General features: G+C 47.2%; 1 protein-coding gene across 1 annotated transcript in view; it reads left to right on the plus strand.

Moving 5' to 3' along the window:
- Nucleotides 1-14,160, plus strand: part of LOC121872632 (extensin-like) — a 66,694-nt gene that overhangs the window by 15,669 nt on the left and 36,865 nt on the right. The window contains exon 2 of the mRNA XM_042375549.1: nt 12,624-13,156. Within this exon, the coding sequence (XP_042231483.1) occupies nt 12,721-13,156 (436 nt within the window). The 5' untranslated portion in view covers nt 12,624-12,720. The remainder of the gene's footprint in view (nt 1-12,623; nt 13,157-14,160) is intronic.

The following is a 14,160-nucleotide window of genomic DNA, read 5'->3' on the forward strand; positions in this document are numbered from 1 at the left end:
GTTTCTGTATTCCGCTCAGTTTTTATTTCCTTATTTATTTCACACTTCAGATTATCCCTGATGTACTGTACTATGAACCAGCTGATGTACTGTACTAGGAACCAGCTGATGTACTGTACTAGGAACCAGCTGATGTACTGTACTCAGAACCAGCTGATGTACTGTACTAAGAACCAGCTGATGTACTGTACCAGGAATCAGCTGATGTACTGTTCTAGGAACTAGCTGATGTACTGTACCAGGAATCAGCTGATGTACTGTTCTAGGAACTAGCTGATGTACTGTACCAGGAACCAGCTGATGTACTGTACTAGGAACCAGCTGATGTACTGTACCAGGAATCAGCTGATGTACTGTACTAGGAACCAGCTGATGTACTGTACCAGGAACCAGCTGATGTACTGTACTAGGAACCAGCTGATGTACTGTACTAGGAACCAGCTGATGTACTGTACTAGGAACCAGCTGATGTACTGAACCAGCTGATGTACTAGGAACCAGCTGATGTACTGTACCAGGAACCAGCTGATGTACTGTACTAGGAACCAGCTGATGTACTGTACTAGGAACCAGCTGATGTACTGTACTAGGAACCAGCTGATTTACTGTACTAGGAACCAGCTAGTGTGTGGGTTAAGGATCCAACTGGTCTATTGCTGGAGATGGAAATGAAGACGAGTGTAGCCCAGGGGAAGGTTGCGTCATGGCGGGGCGTTGTGTGTTTGTGTGGGATGGGAGTAAAGGAGGTGTAGAAGGAGGGATGGTGTGTGGGATGGGAGGAGGGATGATGTGTGTGAGGTGGGAGGTGAGGAGGTTCAGTGTGGAGGTGGGAGGTGAGGAGGTTCTGTGTGTGTGGGGGTGTGGAGTGGGAAGGAGGATGGTGTGGGATGGGAGGAGGATGATGTGGGGATGGGAGGAGGGATGATGTGTGGAGGGGGGAGGTCCGGTGTGTGTGGGGGTGGGAGGTGAGGGAGGTTCTGGTGTGTGGGGTTGTGGAGGTGAGGAAGGAGGTTCTGTGTGTGTGAGGTGAGATGAGTGAGGGGGGAAAAGGGGGGATGGGTGGCGTGTGTTGTAGGATGAGAGGAAGGGGGGGGGGGAGGGAACAGTATGTGTAAGGGTGTGAGGGAGGGGCGGTATGTGTGTGTGTGTGAGAAAGGAGGTCAGTTTAGCAAGGCAGCATTACCCACATGCCAGCCCCGGCCTCGTGTCTGTCATCACTCACATTCCTCGACCTGTGTACAGTAGACCACTACCCCAGGAAACTCGCCCACTCACGGCCATATTTAAAGTGCGTAATGAACGAGGACGGACGAGCCCCACCTCATTACCCTTGACCGGGATGACGTAGGGAGACAACAGGACGCAGAGAGAGAGAGAGAGAGAGAGAGAGAGAGAGCATAATGGACACCAGGGAAAGGTTCTCAGGTTATTTTGGGATCGCAGATAAGATCCCGGGTAAGAAAACACAACAGGAGGATGCACAGTAGATTATGTAGAGAACGAAGTGGTGTGTCTCGAGGACGTTCCAGCACTGCTAGATAACACACACACACACACACACACACACACACACACACACACACACACACACACACATAGCGCCACACCTTCACCTGGTTTAATAATCCACAGGTGACCGATGCATCTCGCTGTCTCCGGTTGACTTTACTGACACGACACAAGGCGTCCCCAACCTCCCTCCTTGGGATACACTGACACGAGCGGTGGTGGTGGTGGTAGTGATGAGACTCATAGTGATGGTGGTGTGGCTGTGACAGTCTAGTTGACAGTAATCAATAGATGAAAAGTGATGGTGGTGGTGGTGACAGTATAGCTGACAGTGATCAACGGATGATAGTGATGACAATCACAGTAAAGCAGATGACCCTCACAACGAGTGCCACGCACGGCAGTGCCCCAGAATTGGCACTTTACATGCCACTAGTTAAATAAATCGTACTACATTTGTTCACGTATAAGTATTAACAAAACACACTTCACCAGGTAACTGATGATATAAAGCTCTTATGAATATACGAGTATATATCTCTCTCACTTGTAGTGTTTGTAAACAAGTAATCAAGACCCCCCTCAGCCCTCCCTCCCGTACTATCATCCTGCTTAAACAAAGAAACTTATCTCTTCAAAACTGCTGCTGTGTGTCGGGTGCCTCGGTTCCCATAACGGGTAGTGTGACTCACCTCTTGGAATCTCCTCAAGTGCCTAGATAACCGCTGAGAGGCGAGACGATAACGAGATAGTCAGATCAAGTGGAGATTACTGCCGGTGGTGAGTCATACCTGCCAGGTACTTACCTGGGAACACTCACTACCTAGGAATGAGTCATACCTGCCGGGTCCCGACGACTTACCTGGGGACACTCGCATAATGTCTTCCTTCCTTCCTTCCCCATAAACTATCACACCGACCTCCTGGCTTCCTCCTGACCTCGTTAAGACACAGAGGAGGAAGGGATCGTGTCGCTATACTATATTTTGGACAAAAATTTATACTTTACTATTACAAGTAAGAATGTGTGTATGTGTGTGTGTAAGTTAAAGTTAATGTATATGCAGGTAAGTAAATGAATCAATGAGGAAGGTGGGGGAATATTTTCTACTCAGGGGGTACTCCTCCCTAGGACAGACAGAGTGAGTGAGTGAGTGGTGGGGGGTCAAGGTAACATGCTGATTACAAAACACTGTAGGTGAGGGCCCTGGGATATTAATAGGACGTGATAACACTCTGGTATTTATGACTGTAGTCCCCCACCCCTGTGTCGTGTGTCGTTCCTCCCTCACACACACACACACACACACACACACACACACACACACAGTAAGCCAATAAACACCCACACTGTGCACGTCGTGTGAGCCACCTTCACCCGCTTGACTCCTAAACAAACTATCCACAACCTTTACTGAACCTCACCTGGGTTACGTAACAGCTCACTACAGTTACTGAAGCGTAAAGTGGTGCGGTGGTCCACTTAGTGTAGTGTAAAGTGGATGAGATTTAGGTCCAGAAGATATAAGGAAATAGATACATAATAAATGCCTTAATCTGTACCGTCTACGTTAACAATGGAGACAGTGTTTACCATTATACAACTATACGCATTATGGAGAATAGGATGTACTGTACGTATAATGGAGACTAGGATGTACGTATACTGGAGACTAGGATGTACGTATAATGGAGACTAGGATGTACGTATAATGGAGACTAGGATGTACGTATACTGGAGACTAGGATGTACGTATAATGGAGACTAGGATGTACGTATAATGGAGACTAGGATGTACGTATACTGGAGACTAGGATGTACGTATAATGGAGACTAGGATGTACGTATAATGGAGACTAGGATGTACGTATACTGGAGACTAGGATGTACGTATACTGGAGACTAGGATGTACGTATAATGGAGACTAGGATGCACGTATAATGGAGACTAGGATGTACGTATAATGGAGACTAGGATGTACGTATACTGGAGACTAGGATGTACGTATACTGGAGACTAGGATGTACGTATAATGGAGACTAGGATGTACGTATACTGGAGACTAGGATGTACGTATAATGGAGAATAGGATGTACGTATACTGGAGACTAGGATGTACGTATACTGGAGACTAGGATGTACGTATACTGGAGACTAGGATGTACGTATAATGGAGACTAGGATGTACGTATACTGAGATCAGGGATGTACGTACACTGGAGACTAGGGATGTACTCAACGTGATAATGGAGACCAGGGATACGTATAATGGAGACTAGATGCGAGTACTGGAGATTAGAGCGTACGTACACTGGAGAATAGGGATGTACTGTAATGATAATGGTACTCAGGATGCACGATACGGAGACTAGGATGTACGATACTGAGACTAGGATGTACGCACACTGGAGAACAGGATGTAATTGCACGAGCACGGAAATTCAGGATGTACGATACTGGAGACCAGGATGCATGGCACGAGACAGGATGCACGATACTGAGACCAGGATGTACCAGATAATTTGAGAATAGGATGCACGATACTGGAGATCAGGACGACGACACCGAGACCAGGATGCACGATACCGAGACCGGTGATGTACGGCGCAATTGAGACCAGGATGTACGATATCGGGAGATCAGGATGTACGTAACACCGGAGACTAGATGTACTGTACGCATAATGGAGACTAGGATGACGATAATGGAGACTAGACGCACGATACTGAGATCAGGATGCACGACACTGAGACTAGGATGTACTGCACGATAATGGAGACTACGAGCACGGAGACTTTAGATGTATCGTAGATACTGAGACTAGGATGTACGCACACTGAGAATAGATGTACTGTACGTATAATGAGACCAGATGCACGATACTGGAGACTAGGCCACAGAGTAATGGAGAATAGGATGCACGATACCGAGACCAGGGATGTACGAGCACGGAGACTAGGATGCACGATACTGAGACTAGGATGTACGATAATGGATTAGATGTACGTATACTGGAGACTCAGGATGTACGTACACTGGAGACTAGGGATGTATTGTATGTGAGGATGGAGACCAGGATGTACGTATACTGGAGACTAGGATGTACGTATACTGGAGACTAGTATGTACGTATAATGGAGACTAGGATGTACGTATACTGGAGACTAGGATGTACGTATACTGGAGACTAGGATGCACGTATACTGGAGACTAGGATGTACGTATACTGGAGACTAGGATGTACGTACACTGGAGACTAGGATGTACGTATAATGGAGACTAGGATGTACGTATACTGGAGACTAGGATGTACGTATAATGGAGACTAGGATGTACGTACACTGGAGACTAGGATGTACGTATACTGGAGACTAGGATGTACGTATAATGGAGACTAGGATGTACGTATAATGGAGACTAGGATGTACGTATACTGGAGATTAGGATGTACGTATACTGGAGACTAGGATGTACGTATAATGGAGACTAGGATGTACTTGCAGGCGGATGTGGTGAGAAAGTAAAGTGATGTTAAATATTATGAGTAAACAGAGGGTGAGTCTGGAGTGAGTAGACGAACCAACTATTCATGAATGGTGCGGTTGAGTCACGCTGAGAGGGTGGGATAGGGTGTGGAGGGGGGATGAGTGGGGGGGTGTGGAGAGGAGAAGGGGGGTGTGGAGGGGTGAGATGGAGGGAGGGAGGGGAGATCTTATTAATTAACTTGTGGTATATCGTATAGAAGAGTAAATATGGCGTTACGTGCATGGAAGACTACTACTGTACCGTACTTTGTCAAACTTTAACAACTACTTCTACTACAGTCACAACACTACTACTATAGTATCACCCATCGTAACCACCGCTACTATTACTACTACCAATACTCTTCACCACAACTACCAACATTATTCACCACAACAACAACTACTATCGCTCTTTACCACAACTGCCACCACCACTATCATCGCTACTCACCACAACTACCACCACCTCTGGCATGATAACACACACACACACACTGTAATTATACCACAACACTTAATACACATATTTTTATGCCTCGGCGACCACAGACGCATTATACGTTTTGCCTTTTCCTTCCGTCATTCCTTCACGTCGGCGTCCGTCCAGTAAACTCTAGCTGCACGACGTGTCTTAGTAATAGACGTCCCAGGAGGCTTATAATTTAGTATTATTATGTTACGTTTGTTTTTTTTATTTTTATTTTTTATTTTTTTGAAGACTAGCAGATAAAAAGTTAAGTTGTCTTCTTCAGTTTAAATAGAGTGCATAAGTGAGGGCTTGTTGTTTTGGTTTATGTAAAGGGCCTCTAGGACACACACACACACACACACACACACACACACACACACACTCACACCTTGTCACGGTATCACCAAGGACAAAATAATAAATAACGTGTGCGAGGTATTGCCAAGGTGCCTGCAGACTGACAGTGTGAAGTGGTGCGTGAAGTCTCTCTCTCTCTCTCTCTCTCTCTCTCTCTCTCTCTCTCTCTCTCTCTCTACTCCTGCTTTACCCTCTCTTCAATTACGATAAAATAAACTAACTTACGAGCATATGAGACGCCAGTTCTTAAAGTCAACAGACATCCGGGAATTTGCCGATATCTCTCTTAGTGAAGTTAAGAGGGAGGGGGGAGGGGGGGGTGGGGGAGAGACATTGATATGTTCACAAAGAGGTTAACCACTACCGCATTCCCAGGTTTGTCGACACTAACACAGGGGAGATTAGTCTAACCTCCCCACCCTTACTCCCCTCTACCACAATCCGGGGCGTGGGGGAGGAGAGCGAGATTACAGGTGACGGAGAGGGGAGAGAAGGGTGATGGTGTTTTGTTTATGTACAGTGTGTGTGTGTGGCACTGTAAGGATGGTGAAACACTGTCAATATTGGGTGTGGAGCATAGTGTAGTGTGGCTGGCAGGGTGTGGAGTGTAGTGTAGTTGGCAGGGTGTGGAGCATAGTGTAGTGTGGTTGGCAGGGTGTGGAGCATAGTGTAGTGTGGTTGGCAGGGTGTGGAGCATAGTGTAGTGTGGTTTGAAGGGTGTGGTCGATAGGATAGTGTGGCTAATAGGGTGTGTACTATAATGTCGAATAAGGGGTGAAGGGCGTATATGAATCACGTACCAAAGTTATGAACCTCTGTGTGTACGTTAACCTTAAACCGAGTGACTTATACGTGCGTGTGTGTGTGTGTGTGTGTGTGTGTGTGTGTGTGTGTGTGTGTGTGTGTGTGTGCTTCATCACCACCCTGACACTATCCTTACCCCAGGCACCACACAGGCAACAGGTCACACGTCACCAATCAAGTCTCACTTCCTACAGTTTTTTTTTTTCCTGTCTCTTATTATTTTTTCCCAGGAAGAAATAGTTTCACGTAAGAGTTTATCCAGTATTTTACAGAGGGACGGTAATGAATAGTTGTGGTCGGGCGGTGGCCTCGCTCTAGCCCGCCTTTATACCATGAAGGGGAGGGGAGGGGAGGGGGATAGAGTATTGTGTTAAGCTAGTGTTAGTGTTCAAGGTTGTTGTTGATATTGTTGTATGTTGCGTAGTAGTGCCAGCTGTTTTTACGTTAATTCTTCTCTTTCATTGTTGTTTTTGCTATTGTTGTTGTCCTCGTGTATGTTGCGTAGTAGCGCCAGCAACGTTGTCAACAAAAGCACATTTATTCAGAAGCTCGTACAGTAATTCATGTCTTTCCTTGTTGTCTGAGCAGGAGGGTCGACGAGGCACATATTCTCAGAAATTGTGTCGAGTTTTATGCCTTCCTGTGACTGGTGTCGTGAGAACGCATCTTAAGATAAGCTGAGACTCAAACATGGCTGCCACAATATCACTTAACTTATATAAAAGATGCATCCTTTCACTCGCTGCTGTTTTATGAGTTGCTTCTGATTCACACACACACACACACACACACACACACACACACACACACACACACCTTGTAGTGACGACCGTGTGATGATTATATCTATCTTCTGGAGAAACAAGGAGGATGAGAGTTGTGGCCACCATATATTATACTGTATAGTGAGTTAGGCGAAGGTGTGTGTGTGTGTGTGTGTGTGTGTGTGTGTGTGTGTGTGTGTGTGTGTGTGTGGTGCGTAACTCAACAGCCACAGACACACAAAAACGGGTGTAATAGTAGCCAGGATCATTACTGATAGGTCCGTGTTTCTCGCCCACACACTATTATCAAATCTCAGCCTTTAGTTGGTATCTTATCACGCGCGCCCCAAGACCGGTTCCCCAGCCTCCGCCCTCCCTCACCCCCTTCCTTAGCTCTCGCTTCTCCTAGCTCTCTTCTCTCACCCGCCCCTCCTCAAGTCACTGTCCCTCTCCCCGCCCCTCAAGTCCCGCCCTCCTGTCACTGTCCCTCTCTCACCCGCCCTCCTTAAGTCACTGGCCCCTCAGTCACTGTCCCTCTCACTCGCCCTGTCCCTGTCCCTCTCTCACTCGCAGTCACTGTCCCTCTCTCACTCGCCCCTCCTAAAGTCACTGTCCCTCTCTCACTCGCCCCTCCTTAAGTCACTGTCCTCTCACTCGCCCCTCCTTAAGTCACTGTCCCTCTCTCCTCGCCCCTCCTTAAGTCACTGTCCTCTCTCACTCGCCCTCCTCAGTCACTCGTCCCTCTCTCTCGCCCTCCTTAAGTCACTGTCCCTCTCTCACTCGCCCCTCCTTAAGTCACTGTCCCTCTCTCACTCGCCCCTCCTTAAGTCACTGTCCCTCTCTCACTCTGCTCCTCAAGTCCTCTCCCCTCTCTCACTAAGTCACTGTCCCTCTCTCACTGTCCTCGCCCCTCCCAAGTCACTGTCCCTCTCACTCGCCCCCTCCTTAAGTCACTGTCCCTCTCACTCGCCCCTCCTTAAGTCACTGTCCCTCATCACACGCACCTCCCTCCTCAACCCTCAAACCAGACCCTCTCTCATTTTCCGCCCCTCTGTCACCCACCCCTTCCTCTTCTACCTCCCTCATCTTTATCACGTTGCCCTTTATTTCCCTCACACACACACACACACACACACACACACACACACACACACACACACACACACACACACACACACACACACACTCAGTCCCCAGGTGTAACTACTCATTACCACTCACCTTGTACTGTACCCCCCCCCACCTGTACTACAAATATTCACACCAAGTCACAAAGAAGCAAGACTTTTATCACGGTGACCCAGTTAACATGAAGGCCAGCAGCCAGCATAATAAATAACTATATATCATGTTAAAAGTTATATAAAGTTATCAAGGTGCGATAATTCATTGACCGTCTCACAACATTCCTCCATCACCCGCGCCTTGGTTATTAACAGGGGGCAATTTATTATAAACCTTTGATGGCGATGTGTTAATTGCGTGTTGGTTTTAAACGCCATTTTAGGATGATGGTTTAACAGAATGAGTTTATTTTTTTTTTTTATTTTTAGGATGAGGGCTTAGATGTTGTTTTAGGATGATGGTTTAACAGGATGATGATTTAAACGCCTTTGAGGATGATGGTTTATTTAAGCGACGGTATAAACTCATTAAGAATGATGGTTTAACCTTTGTGGGGGTGGCAGGTGAATAAAAAGATCCCAATTTACTGAGATACAATATCGGTAAAGTTTACTGAAATACAAAAACAATAAAAAACAACAACAACAGAATGCGACAACGATAACATTCAATTGTAACATAATAACAATAAACTGAGCACAAAAAGCTGTAACATTTACCTGAAAAACAAAAAAACTGTAAAAATCACAATAAACGAAAAACTGAACACATCAAAGAAAATTGACTTTCAGAAACAATCAAAAGTAAAAAAATAAAGAAATAAAAAGTGACTGTAGGAATTAAACTATTAAACTAACTGAACTACAGAAACAGCCAAGAAAATCCAAGAACAAAAGAGACTGTATTTGAGGGAGGTGGGGAGGAGGATCACAACAGTCACAGTAACAGTCAGGTCATGTGCCGATTCGAGGACAGGTGTTCCAGTTCACAGTTCCTGAGGCATTGAACTGTGAAATATCACTTTTTTAAGCTATGTGAAAGAAATGAAATGAAAGCTGCCACAAGGTGAACTCTGGCTGTGAACGGATTGAGATGGTGGGGGAGGGGAGGGGAGAGAGAAGGTGGGGATAGGGTGGAGAGGTTGGGGTTTGAGTATTAGGGAGAGAGGGAGGCAGGGGGGGGGGTTGAGGGATATTTGCTGTGTGAGGGAGAGAAGAGGAGAAGCCCCAACACAGGGGGAGGGAGGGAGGCGGTACACACAGCCCCCGGTAGCAAGTAGGTCAGTCAGCCAGTGTGAGGTGTTACACGGGTCCTCCACGGACTGCTACTAAGGCTTCCGCTGATCTGTGATGGCCTTCACTGTTGGTTACTCTCCGGTTATGAGTACATCAGGTAACCCCCCAGTCACTGCCTCAACAACAGTGTCCATCTGCCAACACTAGTACGACTGTCACGTCTACCAAATGATACGTGTTTGAAAAGCACTCCTGTCACCACGCACAAGCCAACACAAAATAGCAGTCACGCATATACACCACTTTCAGTCACATAAATCTCCCTTTGACATTTATATTTCATAATTAAGTCAGAATTGGGGCAAATTCCGGCAACCATTGTGCGTGGTGGCCGACAACAAACAACAATAAATAAAGGTCACTTATATTATTGATAGCCAGCTGGTCACTGTGAACATGTAAATAATGACCTCACAGTTTAGTTCGCACACACACACACATCGGCCCCATTCTGCCTGGCGCTTACTTCTTGGCGCTCGCATGCATAAAAGCTCTCACTCGTCACCACATGGACACTCGGTGCATGTCACACACCAGTCAATGCATGAACTAACCCGCATGACACAAGCACAAAGTGACAGCGGCTATGACATTGGATAAATTGTTCTACTTTCAAGATTGTTATAAGAGCGCCTCAACTTAAAAGAACGTAAGAATGAAGGAAAGTGCAGCGGGCCCTGTTTACACCCGACCCATATCACTCATATATCCGCCCAACCCATATTTGAAGCTATCTAAGAGTGCTCGAGTTATTGATGATATTTGGGAACTTGGTCCACTCATCCACTACTCGATTTCCAAAGTGGTGTTTACCTATTTCTCGCCTAAATCTAAATTTGTCTAACTTAAAACTATCGCTGTGTGTTCGCTCCTGGTTTAACAGTTAAGGTACCTTAGTTATATCACCTGTATTTAACCTTGACTTCTATTTGTACACTTGGATCACATCACCTCTCACTTTTAACTTATGTAAGAGGAATATGAACAGCGGGAGAGAAGTCAGAGAGGATAGAAACTGAACACTGTCTTAACGGATCCGGAAGTGAACCATCAACCTTGAACACACACAAATAATCATATAAATCACCAATAAATAAACCTTGGTGGGAATTCTGTTCTCACTGGGATTAAAACTGATGTTCTTTATCTCCCTCACTAAATAGGCTTCAGGCATTATGTTATATAAATAGTTTCTCCCTTATGTGAATCTATTTCAACACGCTGTACATTATGTTTTACACATCTACATTTGTTTCTACACGCTGTAATTACTTCCTTTTCTCGCCTGGACACCATTTCAACGCTACATCTATTTCGACACGTGATAGCCTCCAGGAAGCGTTACATTACGTATACCAACAAAGCCATATTTTACCCCCACCTCCCTCCCCACCACCACTTTTTCTTCATAAAACCGAATAGTAACTGGATTGTGTGTACACGTGCGGCAAGTATACGTAACCTTTAGTGGGGGTGGTGGGGGTGGTTGTGGTGGTAGGGGTGGTTGTGGTGGTAGGGGTGGTTGTGGTGGTGGGGGTGTTTATGGGTTGTGGTGGTGCTGGGGGGTTTCGGAGGGTGATGGTGGTGAGGGGTGATGGTTCTGGTGGTAATGATGTTAGGTGGGTGGTGGTGATGATGGGGTAGTAGTTAGGGAAGGGGTGGTGGTGGACAGGGAGTGATGGTAGTGAGGGGTGATAGTGGTGGTTGTGGTGGTAGCGATAGTGGCGGTGTCCTCACACAGGTGTTATGGTCGAGCTAATAAGGCTTCCTCGTGTGGACTTCACCTGTGGCTCCATGGGTGGGTGTGTTGAGGACAGGTAAAGCGAGAAAATGATGGTGATTGCATAGGAATTCGTGGTAAGAGAGTGTTAATGAGTGTGTGGTTGAGAGAAGCGAGTTAACTGGAGACGATGAGTATTTACTGTTCTCATGAAACTACGACACACACACACACACACACACACACACACACACACACACACTGAACGATTCTCATCAACACATCAATTATTTTAACACATTAATCTCTTGAGTGCCATGGGTCACATCACAAGGCCACACACTGTTCAACACATGAGGAATAATGTCAGGAAGGAACGAACACGTGTGCTAAAAATCGATGGATGTGTGTGTGTGTGTGTGTGTGTGTGTGTGTGTGTGTCAGAGGCTCGTAGTGTGATGAAAAATATACAATAGAATTTTTAAATTAAGTATTCCTATAATTCAGGATTTTTTTTTTATTAGTTATGTACGAGTGTTGTAATGTTACTTTGTGGTGGTCACTTTACAACACAACACACGATACAACACAGCACAACACACGATACAACACAACACACGATACAACACAGCATAACACATGTTACAACACAACACAGTGCAGCATAATACAACACAGCACAGCACACCATAGAAGACAGTACAGCAACACAGCACATACCCGTTGTGTGGTGTGTCTCCTCCTAACACACTCTCACCATCAAGCTTTAATTACTGGTATTAGCTACATCAGTATTGTAGTACACATTACACTGTTCACATTCCACTTAATACCGCGTTTTATGGAGCAATTAAGAGGTGTACTTATAATATGGAAAGTATAATAGTGGGTTTTATTTTCGTGTAGTTCAGTGTGGTGGTTTAGTGTCGTAAGTAGTCGAGGGTAATGGTTTAGTGTCGTAAGTAGTCGAGGGTAATGGTTTAGTGTTGTAAGTAGTTAAGTAAGTTGTTTTAGTAGTACAGTTAAGTAAGTTGTGTGTTCTCTCCCACAGTCCTGAGCGAGGGTGTTCCAGTGATGACGAGATCAACGTGGTGGACTCCCCTCCCCCTGCGCCACTCTACGCCCACGCCTACTACACCCACGCCCACATGGACGATGACGTGCCCCTAGACATGAGCACCAAGCGTCGCTCTCCCCCACCCACACGTCTCCCCCACCACACCCCCACTTCCAACTCCCCATCCCCTCCACCCTACCACCCTCGACCCACCTACCTGCCAGCCCCCGCCCGCGCCCGCCCAACAGTGATCACCTGCGTACCGCCCCGTTACCTATCCGCCCATGATCTCCCACCTGCAGAACCCGCCCACATGCAGCCACACACCCACAGGGACCTGCCACCCGCCTACACGGAGCGCCCCCTGCCGCCCCCTTACAGTGTGGCCACGGCTCACCTCAGCCAACAGAGGGCCCGGGAGGCGGCGCCCATGCCACGCTCACTGGTGACCACAACGCCCATCAGCCCCGCCCACAGGGACGCACCCCGCCCAGAGGAGCCATCATCACTCCGTAAAGTGGTTCAAGGTGAGTGTGGCCTTCAGTGTTGTAACAGCGCACAAGTTATAGTGTTGTGTGTCTTCCGCCGCCCACCAAGAGCAAGGACACACACCTCTTACCTCACAATAACCACCGAATGCTTTATTCTCTCACTACACTTATCAACATCCGGGAACCTAGACAGACAGGACACACACTCAGGCTGAGATAAAGAGGAGTTAAGGCAGTCACTTAGATGGCTTATATGAATGGCTAATGTATCGTGCTTAATGTAATTATCAAAGAATGTTGGAGTCCAACACGAGGAGCCAGCAAGCAGTAGTTAGCGTGTGTGAGAACCGGGCGTCAGCCACCCAGGTGAGGGGCGCGCGTCAGCCACCCAGGTGAGGGGCGCGCATTAGCCACCCAGGTGAGGGGCGCGCGTCAGCCACCCAGGTCAGCCACCTAGTTGTGGGGCGGTATGTGTGTGTCGAAGACAACGTGTAGGTTCCTCACGTGTGTCTGTCAACAGGCGTGTTCTTGTGAACTGTCAACTGGGTTCCCTTTCCTTCACTCCGACTTTATACCACCAGTCACCTAGACCCACCCTGGCACACTTACCCATCCCCACCTGTGGTCTCTTGACCACTGCAGTTCCTTCTCAGTGAGGGACTGTGTGGCGTCTCATCAGGATGGCCACACAGCTCAACATGTGGCCCAGTCCTGTTGTTACTCAGTGGCCTCATCTATACGTCCTACACTCGCTTGCCTCAGTCCACTGACCTGTTACGCCTCCCCCCTCCACCTTGTTACTAGTGCCTGGTAACTAACGAGTGGATGTCTCAATTCTAACCACCACCACTCAAGCATGACCCCTCGCCCCCCCTCACACACACTTGTGCCGACCCGACCACCACCGGATCAGCCAGTCATGATGACCTGCTGGCACCTGGAGGCACTGAGTCTGGCCCTCCTACCATCCGGATAAGGGAACGCGTGTGCAAGTCACTCAACTAGACTCTCCCCAGGTCCACCAGCACCCGTCCCTACAC

The sequence above is a fragment of the Homarus americanus genome, unplaced genomic scaffold (assembly GCF_018991925.1).
Source record: "Homarus americanus isolate GMGI-L3 unplaced genomic scaffold, GMGI_Hamer_2.0 scaffold39155, whole genome shotgun sequence".
NCBI lineage: Eukaryota > Metazoa > Arthropoda > Malacostraca > Decapoda > Nephropidae > Homarus > Homarus americanus.